Source organism: Genypterus blacodes, unplaced genomic scaffold, assembly GCF_046128005.1.
Source record: "Genypterus blacodes isolate CSIRO-AG114 ecotype Tasmania unplaced genomic scaffold, CSIRO-AGI_Gbla_v1 ptg000058l_1, whole genome shotgun sequence".
In the NCBI taxonomy this organism is placed as follows: domain Eukaryota; kingdom Metazoa; phylum Chordata; class Actinopteri; order Ophidiiformes; family Ophidiidae; genus Genypterus; species Genypterus blacodes.
The window spans coordinates 4,287,844-4,314,948 of NW_027466870.1; the positions used below are offsets into that span (position 1 = coordinate 4,287,844).

The 27,105-nt window shown below is 42.4% G+C and overlaps 2 protein-coding genes across 6 annotated transcripts; both read right to left on the minus strand.

Moving 5' to 3' along the window:
- Positions 1-49: 49 nt before the first annotated feature.
- On the minus strand, positions 50-8,199 carry LOC143002749 (interleukin-6 receptor subunit beta). Of its 4 annotated transcripts, XR_012963818.1 has the most exons (15): positions 8,022-8,199; positions 7,716-7,836; positions 6,292-6,476; positions 6,015-6,175; positions 5,656-5,863; positions 5,141-5,223; positions 4,817-5,042; positions 4,453-4,641; positions 4,117-4,215; positions 3,703-3,846; positions 3,466-3,600; positions 3,224-3,317; positions 1,739-2,280; positions 408-952; positions 50-195 (listed from the first exon to the last, which is right to left on the minus strand). XR_012963818.1 is itself a non-coding variant. In XM_076153091.1 (13 exons), exons 1-13 carry the CDS (start codon positions 8,083-8,085, stop codon positions 2,112-2,114), a joined length of 1,878 nt encoding a protein of 625 aa, XP_076009206.1. In that variant the 5' UTR covers positions 8,086-8,199; the 3' UTR covers positions 959-2,111. The 4 variants fall into 4 exon arrangements, 2 of the variants coding, with proteins under 2 accessions (XP_076009206.1, XP_076009207.1); XR_012963817.1 differs by lacking the exon at positions 50-195 and having other exon boundaries at positions 357-952; XM_076153091.1 differs by lacking the exons at positions 50-195; positions 408-952 and having other exon boundaries at positions 959-2,280.
- Positions 8,200-11,100: 2,901 nt separating this feature from the next.
- mier2 (mesoderm induction early response 1, family member 2) lies at positions 11,101-20,322 on the minus strand. 2 transcript variants are annotated; one of them, XM_076153616.1, is made up of 13 exons: positions 20,037-20,322; positions 18,574-18,740; positions 18,019-18,132; positions 17,295-17,406; positions 15,940-16,013; positions 15,326-15,395; positions 14,824-14,975; positions 14,483-14,564; positions 14,092-14,186; positions 13,786-13,916; positions 12,251-12,384; positions 11,519-11,616; positions 11,101-11,233 (listed from the first exon to the last, which is right to left on the minus strand). In XM_076153616.1, the coding sequence occupies exons 2-12, from the start codon at positions 18,598-18,600 to the stop codon at positions 11,561-11,563; spliced, it is 1,047 nt and encodes a 348-aa protein (XP_076009731.1). In that variant the 5' UTR covers positions 18,601-18,740; positions 20,037-20,322; the 3' UTR covers positions 11,101-11,233; positions 11,519-11,560. The 2 variants fall into 2 exon arrangements, with proteins under 2 accessions (XP_076009731.1, XP_076009730.1); XM_076153615.1 differs by having other exon boundaries at positions 11,183-11,266.
- Between the last annotated feature and the right edge of the window lie 6,783 nt (positions 20,323-27,105).

Genomic DNA, 27,105 nt, shown 5'->3' on the forward strand with positions numbered 1-27,105 from the left:
AGGTCAAGTTTAAAGGAGACAAAGAGGATCGGAGCAGTTTAGCGTCGCGGCTGGGGCTTTAATTGAGGACTGAGCCCTGAATTTCCCTGCTGCATGTAGAAGAGCCTCTACATGATCTCATCCCATCATGCACTTCACTCTGCCCAGCGGCCACTTCATTCTGATGACAACTTGACCTTTGACCCAGCATCATCTCTTAACATATGAGAGAGAGAGAGAGAGAGAGAGAGAGAGAGAGAGAGATTCAATGGTTACTTTACAGAATGTCATTTAAAGTATTTTATTTTAAATGTTTTATTTCAGTGTTCTCTTTTAATAAACAGACTGTACTTAAATGTCTCTTTCTTCCAAAGTGCTTTACATCGACCACACACTCACTCATTCATGATGAGCAGCACACTACCAACCTGGACATCAGGAGCGTTAGTGTCAGGAACCTTCACTGAGCCGTGCCTGGAGACAGAATCCTCTTCCATTGTGGTGCTGCCTTTGTTTTCAAACCTTAAGTAGAGGATTTAAGCACTTCTCCAGCTGATATTGGAGATTCTTATGGATATTGATGTTGTTTAATAAAAGATAATCAACCGCCTACGAAATAAACTCCATCCCTTCAGAGGTAGACGGAGCCACGCTGGGCAGACTTAGTGGGTGTGTAAAAATATAAAACACTAAACTTCCAGCCAAACAAAACAAGGAGACTTTTACAAGCCCCAGTGGGCCTGAAGCATTAGCATGATTTTACAGCCGCATGGCTCCAGGCAGGATGTTTCCCCATCAGCAGTCAATACCGGCTCCTCCATCGCTGGCTGCATTACGCTGTAGATTCCTGGCTGTATAGGAGCAGCACAGCGTGTTTAGATGACAAACATGTTCTACCCATATGTGTGTGTGTTCGGTCAGCAGGCCTGAGTGTAGGGGAGAATCTGCTGTCTCATGCCGTCCCTGTCGCTGTCTGCAAAATACAATTAAATGATTACATTTCAGGGTTCTATCAACTCGTTACAAACACCAATTAAACTCTGACAGTATGAAAATGAAACTTAACTGCTGTTTGGAAACATAATTCACTACTGAAGAAGGAAGAAGCATTGAAGGTTGTTGTGTAAATGTAATATGGAAATATTTAAAGCTGAGATGTTACTGCCCCCCTCTGGTTGATTCCAGCATTTCAGCAGACAGACTTTGACCTTTGACACTGTAACTCAACAACAGTTTACCGGAAATACACACTGAGAGACTTAAACACTCAAAGAAATGCCTTCACTAACTACATTGTTGTTTTTAAATTCACGATTTGATTTACTTGATTATTATTCTTCTGTCCTGAGTCTGTGATTTTTGGAGGTCACAGCCAATTCTATATTTTGGAGATTCTGTGGCTCAACCCGACATTCAATCTATTCAACTCTAGCGCTGCCTTTCAATCAATCAGCTGATAAAAGTTTATTGATATTATAGCACAATTCACATTTCACATAAAGGTTTAAATGTTACAGTGATCAAGACAGCTTAAAACAAGTACAAAAATAGAAACTACATCATCATAAAATTGAGGTAAAGAAAAACATACTTAAGAAAGACTTCACAGCAAGATAGCACGGTTGCTTTGGTTGAAAGCTACAGTTTAAAGGATTGGGCTTTCAGATTTGTGAAGGGGTAATTTCTTGTCCTCCAGTATTCTATCCTAGGATTATTGACAAAGGTCAGGGGTCAAAAGAATGAGTGAGTTGGCATCTACCTTCCTCAGCCTGAGCTTGAGCCAGCGGAGTGAAAGGTTTCATCCAAGGTGATGAAGGAAGCACCTAAAGTTGTTGGGTATGAGTGTTCCAAGAGGCTTTTAAGGTCATTAATAAATTTAAGGTTATCAATAAGTAAAACAACTTCAAAATGCCATTAAAAGACAGATTCATCTAACAAAATATACAATGGTAAATTGTATAAAACAAAGTCCTTATTATTATAGATTTTGGGCTCCAGTGGGAAGAAAAAGGTTTACCAAGCTTGGATACATTAACATCTGTCTGCTATGTGTTCAGTATACTCAGCTATATGAGCTAATAGTTGTTATTTTCTTTGAACCACAGTATATTCACAAATAAAGCCGTCAACCTTTACCCATCCTCTTCATCATACAGGCCGTGAGTCAGCCTCGAGGTTGACGTGTGTGACGCTCGTTGAGAGTAGAATCTTTTTTCTGCGGTGCGTTCAGGGATGGAGAGCCAAGTGGTCAGACTGCTGAGTGCAGGATCAGGAACCTGAGGCCAGACATTCTTCTTTATCCTACAAAACAACAAATGGAACCTTTAAATAGGATTCTAATAGTTCAAATTCAAAATGTTGTTCAGCAGGATGTTAGCAGCATTTTCTGTGATATTATGCTGCCAACCTTTGGAACCATTGCTCACTTCCAGCTGAAATGAGGTTATAAAGATAGATGCAATGTTTTATCTGTTGTGACTCATACAAAAGTAGGAAGATGTACTGTATGTTAATGTTCTTGTAGTTTGCATGTATTCTTCTAACTAAACTCATCAATGTGCCTGTGTAATAACAGCCGAGTCCTAATCATTGAGTAAAGGCCTGCATGGAAAACAGGAGGTCAGATAAGATAGGAGGGCAGTTGCAGCTCTGTGACGCTCCATGTGCTCTCTGCTTCCTCATAGCTTATAGTTAAGTATTTAAAACCTGTAATAAAAGATGAAACCACAGAGGGGAAAGCAAACAAAGACTGGACAGTGTTTCCTACTTGGATCCAGTTGGGTCAAACCTGATGCTGTAACAAGATATGACAAAGTCTCTCCTATTCAACTGAAGCACCGCCTCATTGTTTACATTTGTACATTCCAGTGTAATCTAATAAACCCTCCCTGCAATCAATCAAAACTTGAAAACTTTTATTGGTCGGTTTGTGTTGACACTGTGTCAGAGAGGTCGATTGGTTTGTCCGCCCTCGTTTCTTTACATAAACGGGAGGAATATAGAAAGATATAGGCCCAAAAGGATCATAGAGATTAATCAGCAACTGGCTGACAGTTTTTAACAAACCTGAACATTGAAAGATTTATAAAGGTCAGGCTCCTTCCATGGAGGCTTCACAGGCCTACCTAATAAGCTGACACACATTTACCTACAGTGAGAAATAAAATCAACAAATCAAGGATTCTATGTGATTTATGAATGATATATTCTATCTATCTTATATTATGTTATGTTATAATCTCACCTTTGACAATGTGCAGCAATAATCAGGATCAAAACCACGAGGAACACAGTGGGGAGGACACAGGACAGGATGGTCCTGACTGAGTATTCTTTCACTGGCAAACAAACACAATGCATATACACACACACACACACACAAGGACACACGCACACACACACAGACAGCATGTTGAAAGATGCTGAAATCCTTTATTTGAACCAATAACAGTGCACATGAGCTCTGATCCAGCTGTGTGTTCTTACCTACAGTGACCCACAGAGGAGGTCTGGCTCGTCCCTCTCCTGCCTCAGTGTGAGCTGTCATGGAGATCTTATAGAGTCCAGACAGACCCGTCAAACGGTACTGCAGTTTGTCAGCTGGTACTGTGTATACTTCACCTGCATCACAACAAAGTACACTGTAAAACGTCACATTACACTACACTACACATTTCCTCTTGGCTCAGGGATGTGTGTCATAATAAGAGTGTAGTAATTTACTTTGTGAGTCGTCCTCCCTCTGACAGTAGAGGCTGTACTGAGTGATGAAGCCATGCTGCTGCCCCACAGGTGGGGGAGCCCACATCAGCACAACGCTGCTGCTGCTCTGCTCCAGCACCTGCACACTGGGGCCACTAGAGGGCACTGCAGGGACAGAAAGGTACAAGGAGAGAACTGAGTAAAGAGAGGGAGGGGTGAGTGTAGTGGTCAGGAAATGAGTGAGGAGATTCTGTAACAAAACAACTGATCAGTTTGATATGATTCACACTACATGACTGATCCTTTCTTTCTTATTTGATAAAAACTTCAGAATAAGCACTCAGCTGGCAGGGCAGACTCTTTCCTTGTGAGACTTGATCCTGCACTGCAATAATGAAAAGATTCTGACATTCTTTCTCTGTAAAGGCACATTACCTCCTTGTTTGGTGTAGCTCTGTGTTGAAATGGCTCCACTGCTCTCACTGACAAACTCAGGATTCACAGTCAGAGTGTATCGCACTCCTGGCTGCAAACCTACAGTCAGAATCGGAGAGAAACAACAAACAAAAGTAGTTAAGTATATAAAATGTATGGATTAACATGCAGGTAACATTGTAAAGAAAACAGTTTTTAATTAATATTTCATTTTAAATAATGTGAAAACAGGCTGAATCCACTCAATTTATTGGAATTATGCAAACATTAGTATCAGCTGTTACTACGGGCAACACATTGTGAGTCATGCTAGAGTCGGTGAAGTAATCCACTTACCATTGATGATCATGCTGCTGGAATTACAGCTCAGCCTCTCCCAGTTTGGAATCTGACCGTCACTTCCTGATGCCATTTGCCATTCCACCAGGAAACCAGTGAGAGAAGGATGTTTGTCAGCGCCCCATGTAACCTCCAGACTGGAGTCACTTAAAGCTTTTACACTGATGGCGTTCATGACCCTGAGGCCTGACAGAGGAGATATGGAAGCAGAACAATAACATTGGCACATAGTAGTAACATTTTACTACTACTACATTTGTGCTTTTGATACTATACACAGTACAATGCAATGACATCACAATAACAAACAGCAGCACAACCATTTACTCAGTCCCTGTCTCATGGTTCAAACAGAGCCAACCTGTGTGTGTGTGTGCTGAGAGGGTGACCCAGGCAGCAGGGGAGGTGCCAGCAGGGTTGGACATGGTCAGAGAGCAAGAGAAGCGCTCTGAGGGCAGGATCAGCTGACAGGAAGTACCCGTCATGTTAAGGCAGCTCTTGGGTTGCACTGCATTGTGGGATCCTTCACGCTGACAGGAGACATCAAACCACAGGCTGGTACAAGCTGTCTGACTCTTATGAGGAGGCTGCAAGGGAGGAGAGATCTACAGTGAGACTTTGATTCAAATTATGCTAAAATGTTTAAGGAGGACAATTGAAAACAGCTTTAACGCGTTCTTCTTACCTTCCACAGTAAAGTTACTCGTCTCTTCTGAGGATCATCTGTAGGATGTACTGTTCTCCACAGCTGTGGGGCAGTGCGCGGTGCTGGTGTGTGTGTGTGTGTGGGGGTGGGGGTTATGACAAACAGTACATTTTCAAATGATGTCATCTGTTTATGTAGACTGAGCTCACCAAGACGGCACCAAAGCAATCATCATTCATTGATTAAACGTAATAAAAGTGAAAAATAGAAGCAAATGGAGTGTAGCATGTTTTTGTGGGCATATGGTCACCATGAGAAAGGGGTACTTTTGGTTGTGTGTCAGTGTGTGTGTGTCTGAAGGAAATGGTTGCTAAATATCTCCATTTATTACAGGCCAAAATTTAAGACATATATACTGATGACTTTGTGAGGTACTATTGAACGTACAGATTAACCCGTTGTCTCAGACCTCTTCTATAAGGCTTCCTAAAGATGACATTCTCGACATGGTGGAACCCATGAGACAAACCACAGAGAGGTGTGAATTCTCTCACCTGCTGTGCCCGTGCAGCTCTGTAGTCGGTCGCTCCACTTGCTCCACACACTGCTGCTGCGGTGGCGGAGTCTGACTGTGTATTGAGTAAAGGCTTTGAAGGAACACGGGGCTCTGAGACGAACGAAGCCTTTGGTCTTCAGAGCCTTTTTGCAGTCCGAGTGCTGGATGTGTTCGCTCACATGACCCTCCACTATCTGTGCTTCAACCTGACAGAAGAGAGGCATGAAGAGAAAACAAATCCCACAGCAGCGGGCATTCAGAGAAGAAGGTGTGTGTGTGTGTGTGTGTGTGTGTGTGTGTGTGTGTGTGTGTGTGTGTGTGTCAGTGGTGGGATGGTGATTAGATGTTATTACACACCTCATTCTCTGTGCTGTACTGTAGCTGGTAGATTACAACTCCGGAGCAGATATCGTTCTTGGTGAGAGCGAAGTCTTCAGGCATGTGCCACTGCAGCTCCAGACACGTGGGTTCATCTTGGACCTCTCTCAGATCAGACAGGACCGGCCTGCGTAGCTGCACTGCAGAGACGAGGGGGAACTGAACAATGACCAGCTAATGCACAGCAACAAAGAGCTGACTTCTTAAAAATGTAATGTTTACTGTGAGCTTTAGAGCAGCTATGCAGGTTATTTACCAGCACTAAAGCCATAGACGCAGAGGGCTTCTGAGCTGGCCGTCTCCGTACCGCTGCGGGCCACGACTCTTATTAAGTACCACCGATCAGGACTCGTCATGCTGCCTGAACAACGGGTCTCAGTTATCCCGGTGCAGTTGAAGGCGGACCTCGTTACAGACAAACAGTTGGTTGCAGGATCTGTCCTGTGAGCACATATGAACACAGACACACATGAGTGCACATACACAAATGAAACTCCTGCTGCATCTCAGAGGGGAAGAGGATGTACCTGCTGATGGTTAACTATCTCTGCAAACCTACTTCAGTAACAGGAAAATGTAACCTGTTATTGTTTTCATCCACAAAACACTACAGTGTGTGTGTGTTAGTCTATGAATTGTTGCAGGTTACACAGAAAATACTGGAATGAATAACAACAACATACTAATTATGTCTTTAGTGGAAAGAGAGGTTTCTTCCTTCCTTCCGTTTACTGACCATTAGCAAATTGTTCACCGTCTCAGTCTCCTTCCTCTAGCTACCAAATGGACTCTTTCTAAAGTGGGACGCTGATTCTAATCGCATGCTCTAAAAGTGCATTTGCAAAATATTAATAAATACAAATGAACTGAGTGGCAGTGATGCTCTGAGTGCAGCTCTGACGGAGGAGATACTGGAGCAGCACATCAGCCGCAGCGTGTTAGGAGTCACAGCAGATATGTTTTTATGTTATTAAGTCCTTCTATTGTTGATCCGTGTCTTACTTTAATGTGTGAAGCCATCACTGTTGGTTCACTCACTCACTCCCCCAGTAAATGGAGAGGTCAAAAACAATGATGAGGTCTCACAGTACTGCACAGTAAATCACGTGCAGAGAGGAACAGACTCCTTGTAAGCGACAGAAAATGGTTTGATTGCGCTTGCTGCTTAAAGCTTCCCACAGGGAGATGCTGCAGGACATTATGTCATTACAAGTTACGCCGAGTGTAACCTGTTAACCTCTGGAATGTGTGTAAGTCACACTTGAGCTGATGTTATGTGTTAGGTGAGGAAATCCATCAGCTGAGGCACATGGAGCCATTGTTGTGTGATATCTGTCATCCTGGGCTTTGCCATTGTTCTCTCAACCATACTAAATGTAAAAACATACTCAAGATGACTTCCCACCTCCATTATTTCCTGCTAAACGCATATGCAGAAGCCTAAAAGTGTATATATGTAAGCTTAAACTTCAGAATAAAGCATGTAGATCAAGTAGAACAGGATGTATGGGTGTGATACCGGCAAGACAGACGACTTTGATATCCACTTAAACCACAAATTATCTGCCACAGAAGGCCACACACACCTTTATGATTCATGGAAACACACACACACAGTACTTGTTGACACTACATAAAAACGCTGGTGTAATAGTTTAGAAATAAGAAGAGAATCCTTACAAGAAAGCCTCCAAAGTGTAGTCAGTGTTTGGGGGAGAGTCGTCCCCTGGCATCCAGTGGCAATTCACGTGACTGTAGGCTATGAAGACACACTGTGGTCGGCTCGGGCTGGGGAGGAATTCTGCAAGGGGCGAACAGACTCACAGTGTATAATAATCACTCTCAGGTTATGAATACACAAACCAGCTTCAATTTCTCATCAGATACATGATGAATGTCTCATTTGCCATTTCAGCAGTAAAGAAAACACATAAACTATCTATGCTATACCATCTAAAGCATATGAAAGAGTCAAACAGGCTCTACCTTGAGTGGCGACACAGCAAAAGCCAAAGTAGAGCAGCACTTGGATCAGGCACAGCGTGTCCATTCTGAAGCGGAGGTGGATTCTGAGGACTCCCTGAAGGTTTGAGCAGCACAAAGGCTGACATCAGAGGAAGCAGCCCGGGCTGGGAGAGGCGAGGCGTCTGCCCGACACCCTGCACACTCTTGTGCACTCGTGTGTACACTCTTGTGTACACACAAACATCAGAGGAGCTCTGCTGGTACGACGAGAACCATCCTGACTACTGTGACAAGTTTGGAAAGTAAATCCACAATAAAAGAGGAGGAGTTTTCCCAGTTTGAAGGATTTGTTTGCTCAGCCTAAGCTCCTCTCCAGGCCGACCCACCTACACTGCCGACTCTCATCTACAAGGCAGTGCAGCCTAATTACTGCATATTCTCCCCTTATGTAGTGACCACAGGCACACACATACACACAAACACAATGGCAATCCTTCTATTGCCAGCAACCTGTAGATGCTCTACTCTGCTGTATGGTAACGGTACAAAACAATTCATAAATATCAAAGCTGTCTGGGCAGAAACTTGTTCTTCATGTTGGCTGGTTTGCTGATATGACAACATTTCACAACTATTACTAACAATCCTCTATTAAAGTTAAAGCAAGGCATGTCATTAATTCACCATTGATCATTTTATTATTATCATTATTATTTTTACAAAATATAATAATTATGAACCAACAGAACAAAAGCAGTACAATATATAAATTGCAAAACAAAAGGTAAAAATACAGAATAAGCAGAGGGCAGTGTTAGCACTACCGATCTGGTATTGATGTCATGTAAACAATCAACAATTGATTGATCTCGAGTGGCTCGGCCTTAAACGGGGACACGGGAGGAGTTCATGAAGACGGACAGAAAGAAGGAATAAATAGAGGAAGAATGGAGGGAACTTTGCCGTCGTCTCTTTACAGACAGACATCTTCTAACATACTGACATCTATGAATACCACATATGTATACATGAATACAAGATGTTGTTATAACAAATCACTAAATATTCACGCAGATGTTCCCGTTGAGGAATCTTAAAGCTCCTATCAAATTTAGCTGTGCATCCTATTTTATGTAAATGCATCAAAAATATATCTTTACTATAAACTTTGTACATTAATCTCATCTCTCTTTCTGCGTGAGATTAGATTTTTAGAATCAAAACAAATGTGTCATCGTCTCTATGCCACCAGTGAAGCTGCCTCCACACGATTAAAAGCTTGGAATAAAAAATGTGTTCAAATTCACATCAAAATCTGACATATGATAGCGAGGGGCATTAAAGTATCGGGACGTAAAAACGGTGATGTCGGCCAGAAAACGTGATGAACCGATGGTGTGAATGCAATCGTGATCTGATCTGACCGTTCACTAAACCCAGATTATGGGCTTCAACATATTTCATCATTTGAAATATGAACATATATACACATGAGGTATTTCTCTTAAATGTTGTTCAGTATATTTCAACATGTCTGGAGGGAGTCGTCAAAGAAGGTGAAGGAAACGTTTCAAAGGAAGGAGAAGGTTTGTTAGATCAGTCCCATTCACAGCAGAGAGACTTCAGTTGCCCCCTTTATCACATATTGATCTGCCTGGAGGTCATTTGTCACGTGGGCTGTGCATTGTTTAAGTGATCGTTTTTGTTCAGGATGATTTATCGTGAAGGACACAAAGTTAGCCGGGCGCTAGGAGATCCAGCACACAAACAGTTAGTAATGGGTACCAGACAGGGGAACCATTTCCCCCGGGGAAAGGAAAGAGAACTGCTCCGTGTTACCAGGACCTTTGGGCTGCAACAGCTTTCCTCAATTCCATCCTGATATCAAAGAGCTGTGGCATATCCACGAAACTGTGTGTTAAAAAAAAGGTTTACAACAGAAGACACTGACAGACAAAGCTGCAGAACCTGAGTAGTATGTAAATGTACACAATATATACAGGTTATCTGATGCCTATTGTGCATGTGTGACACAGTGAGCAGGAATTATGACAAAGCACTGAACCTTCACTGCACCACAGGAAAACCTGACCCACTGAGGACAAAACTCCACAAATACCAAAACTGTAATCCAGATCCCCTGTTGAAGAACAGTCTGACCTGAATTCCACTCAAGTCAAAACCATTTACTTTCACTTCTTCGTATACAGGCCGACGCCAAACATCTGCAGGTAGGAAGCTGGAGGCAGGGATTTCCGACTAATGCAAACATCTGAATCCAAAAAGAGAGGCCACAGTTACGAGCAGCTGCGGTGACACACAGAGCAACGCTGGATGATGGCACACAAACGTGGCGCTGCAGGCCTTTCTTTGCTGGTTTGTGAGAGAATTAGTTAACAGAGATGAACATCATCCAACAACTGCTTTGGGAAATTGTACCTGGTGAGGTTGCATCGTCACTGCGGCTCACCTGCACTGCTGGCAGACAGAAGCATGTGATCATCGCCAATCTAGCCAGGAAGCAAAGTGTTAAGATGGACAGCTGAAAGGAGGGATGAACACACTTGTCATTCCAGAACAGAAGGAGTTCAATGTGCCTCAGCTGAGAGTTTAGATAGAGGGGTCAGTCTGAAGTGAAGACCCCTCACACAGGTGGCAGGTCCATTGTTTTTCACATATACAAGTAGAGGGAGTTTGGAAAATGCACTCCAGTGTAAACACCAGCACCAATCAATGATCTCCTCTCAGGCCAAATCATAAATGTGCGTTAGGTTGATAAATCTTTCCCCAGTCCCGTCACTGTGTGAGAGGGTGGGAATGCTGGACGGAAGGAGCTTGCAGGAGGCTGCCAAAGGCCTCAAAGGGAGACGGGAGGAGAGCAGATGAAGAAGATGAGGCAGATGGCAGATGGCTAAATTCCACCTGCATCCTATGGAGGGCACCGGTGCCACTCTCTGAGGCGTCAGAGTCAAGCGGTCCGTGCATGTGTAGCTGGTAGAAGCAGGAGCCCAGGAGGTGTTGGTTGTCACAGAGGGATGCAGGGTTGCCACAGGCCCACTGGGACCTCTGGGGAGAGGAGTGGGACCGGAGCTGAGCTGAAGCTGAGGAGCAACAACTGCTTGGTCCGGCATCCTGCAGGTCATCCATGGATGGGAGACAAAAATGACAGCCAAACAGCTGCTGAGGGCATCCAGTGGCACACAGGTCGGACAGGCCCATCACCAACTCACCGTCTGGACCACAGAAATAACAGACAACTTCTTTACCTGCGGCCAAAGTACAAACTATTACTCAGTGAAACAGTTCAACCACTGAGAGTTTGAGCTCCTGCTGTTTGAAGAATTAAATAGCCAGATTTTACTGTTGACTTTTACTGTTGTTATCTTAATGTGATATTTACTATCTAATGCTCCACACCACACACACAGTATCTGGTAGCTCTGCACATTCTGCCTCCAAGAAGTTTTCACAACAATCACAACATTTATTTTCTCTCTTCTGTCTTCCTGCCGGTTTACCTGCAGGCTCAACCTGCTTTCTGTGGCCCGTGTGGACTGAGGTCAGGGCTTTAAGAGAAAGCGGGGCGTTCGTCTGCGTCGGGGACGGCCCTCATCCTCTGGAGCACCATGTCAATGTTGGCATGCACACACACACACACACACACAGACAAAAAACAATGCACACACAGATGAAGTACAGAAAATAACAGACAAAACAAACGATACAAAGGTGGAGAATTAACACATAATGATGCTTATAGTAATAATAAATGATAACAATGAGGAATAATAAGGTGAAATCTGAATAAGATGTGAAATAGACAAAGAATCCAAAGTGCTTCACTTAGGCAAGATGGAGTGTAAAATGATATGATTTGGCAAATATGTCTGAAATTCTGAAATGGCTTTCCAGTGGTTTAGAGATAAAAAGTGGAGTGAACACGGAGCTCTTTCTCACCACAGATCAACTGGAAATATTGTTTTGATGGCTTTTGATGGCTAATATTTGTTAAATTAGAGGGCTAAGTGCTAGAGAAAGTGTGGAACCAGCCTAAACATCCTTTTTAACTGGATCTGATTTCCTTTTGTGTTACAAGTGTGCTTCTTTTTCAAAAAGTTCTTTGTCGCTGACACAGGCCATGAGAACTCTATGTCACTGTGACTCTGACCTTCTCTTGGTGAACTACTATTACAAACTCATGGTGCTTGTTGTGGATGTGAGCAGCTTCTGCCAGCTGATCTGATCTCTACCTGGTTTGTCCAGGTCCAGGCTTGACTGTGGAGGTAAGGACGACTCTAGCTTCTGTGATCGCATGGGGCGGTGAGACAACAAGCCTTGGGAACTGTTGCTTCCCTCCACCTCCCCATCTTGTTCTCCATCCTCCCTGCAACACACAACACAACCGCCGTCAAGCTCAGTTAAACTTAAAACATTGTGGAATCCCTGTAGTGGGTGGAAGCACTATTAGTAATCATGGCTGAATGTCCAGATTAAAAACACATGGTGCAGATGAAAGGAATCCTCAAGTGGTTTTCAGTGTGATTCATGCAGACTACAATGCAATGACCTATAAGTGAGTTTAATTTGAAAAGCAAATTTAATTTGAGGTCGGTATTGTATTGCTCTGTGATTTCTTTCTTCCCAGTTTGCAGCGACCCATTCTCCGTGCTGCTCGGCCCCCCACAGGCTACCAAGGAGGGCTGCAGACGGCCAAGAAGGGGGGCAGACAGCCATATGCTGCTCTGTGACTCATGATGTCAGCAGGCACCTCCTTTCACCTGTGGACGCAAGACTTCTCATGGAGGGGGAAACGTGTGGGAGGCTCATGCTGTACCCTTCAGGACCAGTAGGAGTTGATGTTGTAAACACCCACAGACACAGCTGATATTAAATATGCTAATTTGTTTCTGGAGAAAAGAAATCCAGGAAAAACTTTTGGGGTGGAAAGATTACAAATATAAACCATTTTTTCAGCACTGCATCTTATATTGATATTGTGTATTTGAAACTGTACCACAGGGGCATTAACTGACTTGGTGTGGAGATTAAGATACGCTAGAGTGAATTGTTGGAAAGAAGAGTTTATAAAGTTCTGCAAGTTGGTGCAGTCTGACAACATTTTTGTTTTTCTTCCTGCATTACTGGGAAGAAACATAAACAGCTTCTTCAATTTGCATTTCAGGCACAAACTGTTATGAACCGGCCCTCGGGACACAATTTCGAACCCATTTGAATGTTTGCCTTCCATCACATCCAACCAATTCCTGGAAACCTGCTTCACCACTAAGAGACATCCACATAACAGGAAGATCTAGTTTGACAGGAAGGTTCATTAAAACAATGGCTCACAGTGTTCATAGCCCAGATGATTTAGCAGTCAAATATTAAACAATAGTTTAAGTTACAGCCGGGGTTAGATCCAACCACAAAAATACACCTACTGGAAATAACTAAAGAAAAATTAGGAACATATTGTTTTACTGAAGAAGGGCGGTGTTACTATTCTTTCACTGGACTTCCTCCCCACAGACAGAGTCGAGGATATAAGGGGTGAGCTTGGCACAGACCCCCATTTCCTAAGAATGCTGCAGGAGCATCTGGGTCCTGGTTTAAGCTTATGACACCTACATTTCACTTGGAATCATGTTTGTGGGGATTTCAAAGTAACAGGACACAGGAGACACGGTTCATTTCGTGCGTCCTGTTATTTTGTCCCCCGATAACGGAGACATTAAACTTCATGACAACCTCCCACACATTGAGGTGGCAGCTGGTCTGTACTCACATGCTCTCTGATTGCTGGTTGAACTTCCTACGGCTGAGCCTGGTGGCCTGCTGGGTAAAGTAGGCGTGGCGCTCTGACTTCTTCCACATGTAGTAATACTCCACACACTCGCCCACAGAGCGTGTTCGTACCTGCGAAGGAAGCGAAGGTGATGGAATATTTCCCGCCACCCTCATCTGAATGAATATTCAAATAAAAAAAGGATAGTTGTGCTCGTTTGAATATTCATTTTGACTTCCAGGGTGGATTCAAGAGAAGAAAACATTTGCATTTCATATTTCTGCAGCTGCTCTTCAGAGGACTCACCTTATTTGCCTGAATGAGGTGGAAGTTTTTTCCATAAACTCTATAGCCGTGTTCAAAGCTCCTGCACTCAGCCTCATTCCAGGCACACAGCTCCTCTGAAGACAAAGAGGAACACCAGGAACAATACAGTGCTGCACATCCCTCCTTTTAAATTCCAATTATTCTAAATTTCAGCAAAGACGTTGTGAAGTATTTCAGGTTTGTTATTACATACAAGCCTAGGAAATCTTAACAATTTTGCTAATATAACAGAAAACGAGGACAAACCAAGCTGTGACTGAGTGATCTAATCCATTATGTAATTTGCGAGCGATTACAACTAAAAGTTTTTGAGGGGGAGACATGGTAGAACAGTATAAGAGGAGGATGGACTATGTAGCAAAGTTCTTACCACTGAACACTTTCACATTGAAGCGTAATCGTCTCAGTGCCTCCTCGGCGTTGAATCTGCATTTCACCAGTTCATACAGAGCCTGAGAGCAAACAGAGACAGGAGGACCTCACAAGGAGTAACCATGGCTGCAACACTCGCACAACTGATGAAGAGGGTGACACCTCTATGACATAATTCTGACACTGAGAGCCACAATCCTCTCATAATGTAATGTTGACATGAATTATATTTTGGTTCAGCAGGTTTTGGATGTGGCAGCACAGAGGACACCGCTCAACCGTCTGCCAGCAGCTGCAACAGTGTCATCTAGGAATCTAGGACACACTGTGTTTCTGTACCTGCTCATTGTCTGGGACGGTGCCCTCTTGTGTCTGCGTACATGCTGCCCTCTTCTGGCCTCCTCGCCTCTGTGCATTCAGCAGGAAGTCCTCTACCTCCTGCACAGGCAGAAGCCCGGGACTCCAAAGAAGCTGGTCGGTATTGTCATAACCTGGATACAGAGAATATGCACATACAGAGAGAGAGAGAGAGAGAGAGAGTGCACAGTTAATTAAGGACAGAAAAAGAGAGTGAAAGTAGATTAAACAGCCGTCTTAAAATGAAAGATCTGATGTAGAAAGAACTAATAATTTAAATGAACTTAGAGCTGGAGAGATTACTATGCATCAAGTTCAAACATCCAATGCTCAATCTACTATTTCAGTTTTGTTTTTAACCCCTGTAACATTTCTAAGTTGATTTTCAGTGTCCACACACTCAAATCCCACAGTGCTTAAGTAAATATATTCAAATGTCTGAAGACAGCAGACTGTAAAGAGCCTAAAGATATCCAGCGCTCACCTCTCTCCTGGTAGATGCAAGAGCCAGAGGGAGGGATCTTTGCCTGGTACATGGAGCCGACCATTATCTCCTGAGGAAAGAGTCAAACACACCGCTTTACTGACACTCGCGTCACACAACTTGGAGGCAGGACATCTACAACTGGCTCCACTTGACCCATACTAAACCGGGTCCAGTTACAGGGTCTAATTTCCATTTGAATCCAGTTGCTGTCTGGTCCATTTAGGTTTTGGGCCAGTGCTTTGTTTGAATGTAATGATTCTGTCAGGGTCTGGGAAGAATTACAGCCATTTGTAGGTCAGATGTGAGACGTACTATCGCTGATAAAGAGTGTACATCATGTTCAGTTTGTTTGGAGAATGAACTAAAGTGCAGTACAACTAGATACACTTTGATCTGGATGTCTGCATGTTATCATAGACAGATTTTTGTTATGTCTCTGTTGGGAAATGAGTTGGATATACAGTAACAGCACACTGAACAGTAGAGCTGATGTCTTGAGTCTCAGCTTTGAGCGTCAAACCAGTCTCTGGATATGAGTTCTACCCAGAGTTAGCAGAGTCTTGTTTTTAAGTAAGAAGAGGAGATGTACCCTGGTCCCAACGGCTGCCTACCTTGTGTTCTTCATTGGGGGGAACAGAGGTATCATCTGAGCCCTGGTCTGATGAGGACTCATCTTTGGCTCCACCTGGGAGAGAACAAAACCTTTCAAATTAAACTCAATTAACAAAGAAAAGAAAAAGAACAAAATCTCTTAAGTTTATACAAGGATATCAAAGATGTTTTTGGAAATTCTGATTATTCTGCAGTTTCCTCTATCATTTTCCCAAACAGCATTTCTGAACCTTCAGATGTTGAGGTTATTTCTTTATTTCTTAAACCAGGTAAATCCCATTGAGAGGAAAATCTCTTTCTCTGCTTGAAACTCAGCAGAGTAGCAGAGTAGCAGAGCTGTGTAGGGAGGTAGGGCAACACATACAATATAAAACACATTTAATCTAATATAGCAAAGCATAAAACGCACAGAGAGAAAGAGAACAGCAGCAGCAAGACACCTCCTTTGTTTTACCGAGCTAGAGACGCTCTGGCCTCAGTCTTCCCTGGACACATAAGGACATAAATGTAGTATCCATGTGTTATATTCACTTTTCTTAGTGTTCTGTAGACTCAGCACTAATACAATCACAGCTCAAACAGAATCATGACCAGGAGAGGTTGGCTTGAATACATCTTCACTCTTCTAGTTCAGAATGACACTCTGACACAGTGACAGACAAAGCAGGAGCTGCCGTCATACCAAGAAGGTCCCTTATTTAATTACATAGAAGAATACAAATCAAAAGATTTCATTAACTACAAAATAAACCCCGGCAAGTGATGTTATTGAAATGTCCTGCCAAGCTAAGCAGAAAGTGCAGAGTCGGCAAACAACCGATTCAAAACTCAACATATTCCACCAAAGGGAGGACGCAGGAGTGATCTCTGTTTCTGTTCAACTGTGCACAGAGTCAGAATGAAGTCATTCTGACATGCACACAATGTTTCAAGGCTTCAGTTATGAAAGGGAAGACAAACTGTGAAATGTTCATTAGCCACTGTTCGATTATTGTATCGAGAAAGACACTTGCACGGTGTGAGGGGGTCTGAGCTCGTGCTGTGTGCTGACCTTCTGTCTCGTCTTCACTTACACGGTATATACATTCATATATACATACATTCATACATACCATTCCATGTTGAATGTACTCAACGTGGTTAAAGCATAATCATTATCCAAAGTGATAAATGTACAAATTATATTGAAGAGTACATGTATGTCTTTGAGTGTGTGTGAGTGTGTGTGTGTGTGTGTGTGTGTGTGTGTGTGTGTGTGTGTGTGTGTGTCTAAGAGGGCACTGAAACAGAGACATCACCAGCATGTCAAATATGGACCACATGTACTCTGTGTGTGAGTGTGTGTGTGTGTTACCTTGCAGATGTTGGAGCAGATCTGAGGTGTTTGAAGTGACAGATGGGGTGAGATCATCAGCTGATGATTCTTCTTCTTCTTCCCCAGGAAAGGAATCTTTGGTTATCTGATCCTACACAGAAGGAATGATGGAGAAACAAAGAGCAGTTAAGTTCAGCACATAACAAAAGGTACACGCAATAATCCTGTTTCATAAGGCAATCAGTCACAGTTCCATATTCCCATGTGTGTGTAAGTGTGTTAATCAGAATACAAATTGCAAATGTTATATTATATTATATAACCAAAATGTCTAGATGAAAGCATCTTGTTGTGTTGATGCTCAAGCAGATACAAATACATTTAACATATACGTTTATAATGTTTACCAATTGAACTGACTATAAATGATGAATATAAAATATCTTGATTCCCTGTTAACAGTCTCTGTTGGTTGTGTTAGTATGAGTCGTGCCCTGGAGGAGTTGTTGATGAATCACATATCATTTGGTGATTAGACAAAGTAAACACCGCAAAGCTCCATAAAACGTGTGGTGGGAACGGCACAGTCGAAGAAGTTCATGTTGGCTCATCATGTACACTATAGGGTCTAAACAAGTACACATCATTTTGGGAATCTGGCCACAACGTGAAAGATGCTTTCAAGGCCCACCTACAACATTGATTCCACAAACATTGGTATGAATGAGCCAGTATGAAAGAGGCCCCTCAGGTCATGTCTCACCTTGTCCAGTGTCATGTCTGGCAAGCAGGTAGTGAGAGGACAGGTCTCCTTCTCTGGCTCTGACACTGTGTATCCATACAGAGCCAGCAGCTCCTCCAGGGGAAGCTCACTGGCCTACATCGCATTACAGAGGGACACGGGGAAGTGTTGGGGAGAAAATGGAGGGAAAGAAGGAGGGAAACAGCAGAAAACATGGAATTATTTTCAGATTCAAACAGCTGCACAACGAAAGAAAGCATTGATGCAGACTGTTGTGGAAAAATAATTATGTGTGTGTATGTATGTAGTATCATCCAGAAATGTCTGCAATGCAAGATAGTGTGCTTGTTAAAACAGATGTCAAAATAAACACTTTAACTGATTGCAAAAGCAGGAATACTTTTGTGATGAATCCTCCTTACCAGGCCAGTTGTGTACTCGTGTTTTGAAACATATAAACCATTTAAACATTGCTATGAATGCAGTAACAACATTCCCTTTGGCATGAGAAAATACTTTGTAAGACAGCCTTCAGCACTTTGTTACAGCAACACACTCACACAGCCTTGAACTTACAGTGTGCGGCTGCTCTGACATCTTCATGGGGCGAGGCGAGTTCTTCTCCAGCTCCTCTAAGGCCTGTTCAGACTTTGGGTACTGCTGCTGAGGGCCTTCATTGCCATGCCTCAGGATCTCAGCTAGGCCAGGATCACTTCACTGAGCTCCAGGGCCCATTCACCCATCTAGGATACACACACACACACACACACACACACACACACACACACACACACACACACACACACACACACACAAACAATGATTTCTATGGACATTCAAAGTCATATCAAAAAGCACAGGGGCAGATCACCCTGGAGCAGTGCATTCCTCTGTGCATCCACTAACACAGGCACATTAGTGGTGCACGTGCACGAACACCAGGATGGATTAAATTGCAGCTGATCCTGGCTCATCCCATTACAGTTCAGCTGATTCCTGACTTTTGAACCACCCATGTTTTTAACTTGCATCTGCATCATTCACTTGTACATTTCATACGACCAAACAAGTAAACAATGACAGAATATTCCATAATATTTGTGTAATAGTCCTCTTAAAACGTACTAAATGATGATTAGATGACATTTTATGAGCCTTTAAATGATCAAAACACAACTTAAGTATCTGCTATCAGAGCTTTAACCATGAATGTTTACTGATGCTATTTACGTTTGTTTACATCAGAAATATTTGTGGACAAGCATAGACAATACGGATTCAATTAGTAAAATAAACGTTGTCAACAGGGATAATACAGAGTTTAGGACCCAAAGCAGTCACGTATCTTTGAATACATTAGGAGAAAGTAGAGACTAGGCCACATGCAGAGTTTGTCCTCAACTTTAGGTCGTGTAAGCTACATGACAGGATATAGGACAGTACAACCGACTCCAAGCTTCAGTTAATAAGATTATACTTTTGTCAAGCTGTCCCGGGGACGATGTGGACTTTATAAGAGGTGGTTTTGTGGTAAAGTCGAGCCCCGGTGCTTGTCCCGGTGCTGTCTTTGACCAGGGGCGCTTTCCTGTGACTTGGTGCTGAACGTCTCTTCCTCTCCGTGTGCCACAAGAAGGAAATAACTACTTCTCAATATTTCCTAAACACACGCAGCGACTTCATGACAAACTCCCACACAAACTTTTTTCTCTCTCGCTCGTTCGCACACGGAAATAGTTCGGCACCGGCGTGTTCGACCCCACCGGTCTCTATTGTTTTCTATCCGGCTTTACTCTCACGGTTCGAGGGGAATGGCTCTTTAAAAAGCTAAGAACGCGGAGGGAGGCGATACGCCGGACACATTCTCCATTTCTTCCCCCTCCTTCCCGCATTAATGCCGCTACAGCTCCCTTTCAGCCGGCGTTACCGGCCGGGCTGACCGTCGGCAGTCATGTGTGCCGCCCGGAGCGTCACTAAGCCTCCAAACTGGCTCGGTTTCTCCACCATTCGGGTCGATACATTCCTCGTTTTCGCTCACTTACCTCCGCCATTCCGTTTCTGCGCGAGCTGACTATTGCCCGGATGTTGTAGGTCTCTGTACGACTCCGGTTATTGCCGCAACGTCTCACCAACTACGATGAGCGACTCAAAGTTTGCACTCGGTTTTTAAAGTAAATTTAATATTTACGTGCCGGATTGTTACATATTTAAACCGTGAATTTCAGCGTTAACTCCGCCCATTGTCTTTATATATTCCAAAAATCCTAAACTTAAAACAATACATTATATTTACGCGTGCACTTTTAAATCACGCGCACACAGTATTGCCTCAGCTCGCTCCTTATAGTAAAGAGAATACAGTCGCTGTCTGCAGGTTAAAGGTTAAAGTCAAATGTCACCTCGTGTCAAAAGCACGTGTTAATAGTTGCATAAAAGCAACACTGGACTAGTTCCGTTTTCTTTTTATAAGTTTTGTTTCATTATCAATCCAGTTGTATTAGTTTTTGTATTTTAATTTTAATATTTGCTGACCTCCATTATTGTTTTTATTTATTTTGTTTTAGCTTTTAGAAAGCACAGTGTAAAGCTTTACTAACCATAGAAAGTCCTAAAGCATAGCCATAAAAAATACATTCATAATAAAAAATCTTAACACCCTATCTATATCAAATCAAAGTCCCCCTTTACTGATACTGTTTTACCCTTTTACAGAACAAAATACATTTTTGTAACTTATGCTTGAATAAAAATGTATATTACAGAAAAAGAGTAGGCTACAGTACATAAAAAATGTGGCATAAGAAAATAAGAATGTCAAAAATCCTTATTTTGCCAGGTTTTCAATCTGAAAAAAATGTGTAGCTCACTGCTGATGTCCACTTTCAAGGGAGGTCATAACCTTGGTCTCACACTGTAGTATATGTGTGAATGTGTGAGCGGACAGGATTTGGCAAAGCAGATAAAGATATAAGGATCTGTCTGCAGCAATGAGTGCATCACTCCACAAGAGATAACAAATACACAGTCAATGTACTGTATGTGTTATCCACACGTGACATTATCCAGCCATAGGATTTCAAATGACATGGATGTCACATGATCACATCTCAGCTAATCTTATTTATAGAACATAGGCTCAGTTTAGGATACTGTGACTTTAAAATCAGTTCTGTACTGATAAACAAACATGTTTTAATCAATCCTGGGTTTATCCTTGTTGATCATTATTGCCTATATACATCCTATATTCAGTACATTGATCTCATTAAGACATCAGTTGACCTACACTGCATCTGGATGTTTTCTTAGAGAGAGCTTTGATTCCTGTGTGGATCCCTTTCCCATAAGTGAGAGCAGTATCAGATGTATTTATACTTTAGCTACAGCTACAGGAAATCAATATTTGTCTTGTAGAGTTAAAAAGTTTGGAGCCCACAATGAACAACGTAAATGAGGACTATGTGAATGTTATAAAATAATAAATGGAGAATAAAGAATGAATGTAATGTGATATGTTAACATCCAATTGTTTGTGGGGGGATTTGTTTAGCATCATTAGCAGTAAATAAGCAAATAAGACCAGTTGCGACTGTTTACTTTCCTGATTCCATCTGTTTACATCACCTGGAGGAACCAGCTACTAAGTGTCAGAAGGTATGCTGGTGTTTGTAGAGGACAAACATGCAGAACAGAAAACATTTCTTTAGAAAGACAGCGGAACTGCATGCTCTGCGTTTTCTATTTACAGTAACAGGTTTGGTTTGTATAGGAATATTGTGTGAATAACAAACACGTGAATGAATGTGACTATGTCTGTGTGTAAAAGTGAGGAGTAGCTGTTGAGTAAACAACAGAGGGAGGAGGAGAGCAAGTGTGACAAATTAGATTTATTCTTCAAATGCAATGGACACAAATAGATTTGGCTCTTAAAGAGATGGTGGGATTGTGGACTTGGACTTGGACTCTAGATCATCAAAGATGTACAGAATAAAAGTTAGGCAGGTTGGCCATTCACACTCACATTTACACCTATGGGAAGTTGGAATTCCCTCCTCAGTTAATCTGCACATCTGTCTGCACCTACACATCTGCTTCTTTTAATCACCTGTATAGCTTTTTTGTTTGTTTTTGTTTTTAAAATCAAATGGCTCCATCCAAGGCTGTATGTCATTGGCAGATCCTGTGGGTGGACATTATACAGGGCAGTTCATCAAGCAACCGTGTCTGTCTTTTATTGACCCCAGTAAAAGACTTTCAGGAGGGTTATGCAAGCTGGGACACTGGGATGTGGCTCTTTGTCTGTGAGATTTTGTGTACATAGGGAAAGCTGTTGCATGGAGAAAAAGGCAATTGAAGAGCAAAGAGATAAATAGACCAGTGACAAGATCATTTGATTTAAATTGGACTTAAATAAGGTGGCAATTATTTTGTAAGAAAGACAAAGTGTCCTTCACGACAGTAAATTAAGGAATGAGCAAATTAATCTTTCTTACACATATTTATTGAAAATTATTTTTAATGTAAAACCACTCTGGGCTCTAAATGATGTTTTTTTTGACAGATAATCTGGCGTTTATTTGCAATCTTATTACAGCTTTAATCAGTCATGCACAGCGTTATTTCCATCTGTTGTTTTATTCCCTGCACAGCTCCAAATCCTTCAGTCATAAATTTGTTGAACGTAAGGATTTTGCATTTTAGGAGGGTTTTGCTAACATTTTCCAAGGTGCGCAGCCAGACTACGGTTCAATAAAACCTTTAATGAATCCGACTCAACAAGACAGATGTACTGAACCTCGTCCAAAATAGGGAAACCATGGCCTCCTCCTGGAGCCGGGCCTGGAGGGGAACTGGTGTGTGTGTGGTGGCTGGGTGTGACCTGTTTCCTTGGAACGTGGTCAAGTTCTGCCCTGAAAAACTGTGTGGGGCCACCACAATATGGACTGGTGTCAGTGTGTTTGTAAGTCTGAAAGTGCAGTAGAGGAATAGAGATTGCATCTTTTTGCAGACAAGCTGTGAACTCCATCATGCATCAGCAACCTCCAAGGGAGTGAGCTACCCAAGTGAAGGAGTTCAAGTAGTCTTGCACATAAATGAGGGTAGGATGGAGAAGGAGGAGAGCGCCAAGCCAGAAGGCAACGCTTTCATTTACTTTCTGAACAACATCCCAAGTCTTACCTTTGATCATGAGCACTGAGTAGTGACCAAAAGAATGGAGATCACAGATCCAGCTCTCACCCTTAGGTTCAGGGTGAGGAGCTTGGACATCAGGAGAACAACCGTTCCTTCACATCAAAATTAGCCAGGAGCAAGAGGCAGACCCAGAATACATTTCACAGATTATATATCTCATCTGACCTAGGAATGTTTAAGCATCTCCCAGGAATAGCTACAGAACGAAAGGGACGTCTTGGCAACTTTGCTTAGCATGGCGCCTCTGTGACCCAACTTGCATAAGGAGTGGAAAATTGAGGGATGGATGTTTTGATTGAAATGGAACAGAATAGGACAATGCATTTGTTTGAAGTAGCACTGGTCATGACTGTGCATTCTCAGAGTTTGGCCGGTCATGGCTTTTGTTTCATTTCATCACAGACCCTTGGTCATCAGCTGACTCATCACCACAACATTCCACTGTTCCACTCCAAGCCATATGAAAACAACCACAAAGTGCTCAGCTTTTACCATATTTGTCTTTGCTCTAATGAGGTGCATTATCATTTTAACTGAATATCCACACAAATAATAACTGATATACTTACAGAGATATTGATACCCACTGGATTAGTTACTGCACGTTATGTTGTAACACTTAACTATCACTCCACAAGGTGGCAGTGCTGTCCTGCGCATGAGTTGATTAAAGTAAACGCTACACCTCTTTTAATAACTTTGAGATGTACGTAGTAACTCAACATGGCGTCATCAACATTGCTTATCACGACATCATGGCAGTTTATCCAGAAAGAGAAACTGCACTGATCTCAACCCCTCCACTCCTCTGTCAGTTCCACATTTGTTACAGTGAGTCTCTGTCTGTTCTGGCTGGCTGTACAGGGGGACAGAGTGTGTTGGCATTGCAGCACATTCAAAGATTTAGCCCATGTTCATTCTGCTGGCCACTGTGGGAAGTACAATTGAGCATTTTCAACATTGATTGATTACCAAAGTAGATGTTTGTTTATCTAAAGAGTGTTTGGAAAGGAAATCAGATACACAATGTCCTTGGTTGTGTGGTTTTCCTTTAACTTCGGATGATATCAGTTCATCTTATCCTATTCATACATTCACATCATCTTAAATCTATTATTTCACCAACAAATAAGCATTCACTTAGTATTACTTGTAACCTTATTTCCCTATCTCTCTCTCTCTCTCCCTTTATACAGGATGTTTGTGTCTCAGCAGGGCCGGCGATAGCAGACTAGTTCAGTGCAGATAATCAGATAGCGCGGCCGAGCAGCGCCCAGCTCGTCCAGCACTGTGACAGATTAACTGGGATTTAGGGCTTCCATTCGGCTTCCCTACTAAACCAACACACAGGCAGAGACGACAAAACACAGGAGGTCATACAGCCGACAACATGCGCCCCTGCTTCCCCTGGGTCGGGGTTGCCTTGCCAACCAGCCCCCCTCCACTTTTCCCTCTTTTTTTTTGCTCAGATGCCTTCATGCTTTTTTTCAAACTGCTTTTCAATCTCTCAAATGGCATACATAAAAAAAGATTACTTTCCATTTAGCATGACAAGGAATGATGAATATGACCATTTAAGTCACTGACAGGAAAATAGTTTCAGAGTGTTTCATTTCCCATCTAACCGAGAACTCAACTGATTTGTTTGTCTTCTGACTTTCACACACGAGCAACTGTGTTTTATGGGGCCTAATAATTCAAGCTGCACTGATGGTTACGACATTCAAAGGTGATATCATGGGACTCGTGAGACTTTGGTTTCCTTGTATTGTGTGTGAGCTTACCACTGTTAATATCAGATAGGTGGTGGTTTCTGGCGCACAGGATCTGAATCATAATTACAAGTTGTTTCATGGCATAACAATGTCGCTGAAGTTCTTATCATCTAAGAACCATTTGTTCCAACAGGCCCTGCTGTGAGAGACAAGGAAGCTGCGCTATGTCACAACAGAACTATGGGGACAAACGTTTCATTTGTTAGTTGTTATTCATTTTTTTTCTTTAGCTCCTGCAGAGTGTGTATTGTTTTTTGATGAAAGATAATGACAAAAACAGACTGGAGTGTCCTTTCTTTTATAAGTTATGGGAACTGTGCAGAATGTGAAACTGAAACAATTATAGTAACATCACTGCAGTGCAATTTTATTAATAGACTGTTTGGCTTTTTACCACAGAAGAAGAAGCCCTCATGGAAACGGTGGAGGGCATTTCCTGTGAGACACAACCAGCTCAAATAAAAACACAGCAGTGGAAAGATGTGTGTTGATCTGCCTCGTCCTGTTTTACTCTCTCTCCACCCGCCTCGTATGAGTCCCTCCTCTGTGTTCCTATGCTGCACCACTCCTTTCCTCGCATTTACCGTTTTTGGCCCTAACTCACCTCATAAGTGGCTCAGAAATGGCACGGGGTTCAAAATATCCTGTTTTTGAAAGGTGTCAAATTTTAGGTTCCTGATGTGAAAACATGCCAAATTATGTCTCTCAGATAAAAGCACACACAGAATTCTATTTTGACCCTGTGTTAGGATCAAAGCAGGTAAAACACAAACTCTAAAAGTGTCCAACTCCAATCTGACTGACACAACTGATTCTCTGTTGGTAGGATTTCCCTGCGTGTTATTTTTTCAAATATGCACAAGAACCTGAGTGTGAATTAGGGCGAGTAAGTGGTGTCATTAAGTCAGTGACGGCCAGACACATAGGCCTTTCACACAGGGCACTAGCTGATGTATGCACACATGTGCCATAGATACAGCATACAATTTGTCTACTGTTCCAATCCACAGCCAATCTGTGACCATAACGGCTCCCTTTTCCATCCGCACAATCATATGAGCTGAGAGGGAATATGGGCCATTTGAAATATTACATCACTGCTCAACGGTCACTCCTCCTCCTCCTCCTCCTCTCTGGTATAGTAACAGTTCAAATCTGAGACTTCCTGTATATGTTACTCCAATCCTTTGGAATGGCTTAATTTCTTTGCTAATGACTCGTCCCTCATTTCATGTTCTTGGCATGTACTGCACTTTAGAAGGCTTGACATTCTAGTTAACTTCAACCCCTATTAGGTTTTGTTGCAATGAAAGTAAATAGGTAATTAACCAAACCAAACTATAGGGCATCTTGTGTGCATTACTTAAGTGCAATACAAGAAAATGTACATCCTAACACTGCGCCTCTATCCTTTATGATTCCAACAATAAGAGTAAGTCGTTTTTCTGAGCACACGGTTTCTCCACGACTATTTTCGAACAGAATTTTCCAAGGCAGCAGGAATGCAAAATGACTGAGTGTGTTGTTGGTGGTGTAATGGCGGTCCACTGAGAAATCACGTCCTTATCTTTTGGTTTGCATCCATGCAAAACAATCCACTGGGGTGAAAGCTGCAAGGAAAACATTAAGTTGAACGAGCCCTAAGTCCTTTACAAACACATATTTTAAATTAATGTTCATTTCTTTCCCCTCTTTGCCCTGAAGGCAACATAATCGCAATAATGAAGTTTGTAACTGAAAAAATGCAAGAGGCTGTTGAGGTCAGTTAAGCCAAACACAAACTTATGAGTTCAAGTAAGATACTGATCTCATCTGCCAGATTGCACTTTTCAAAATAGTATGAAGATAATGTCTACAGGATGGATTTTTGTTTTTAAAATGTGTTCTACGTGTTCTAATTCTTATCTACGTGTTTGTTAAGAGTAATGAGTGCAGAGGCTTTAGTGCTGGACAGTGATGAATGTGTTGGAGACATGTGTTCACTTTCCTGTGTTAGTGGTTTGATTGTTTGGGTTGAGGCTCCAGGGACCACAGTCCAGAGGTGCAAGACGAGGGCAAGGGTGCAGTCATATGTGTCTGTGTGAGTTTGAGAGACTTTGTTGAACTGTTCAACGCCACACTGTTGGAAAAGATGATCTCAGAA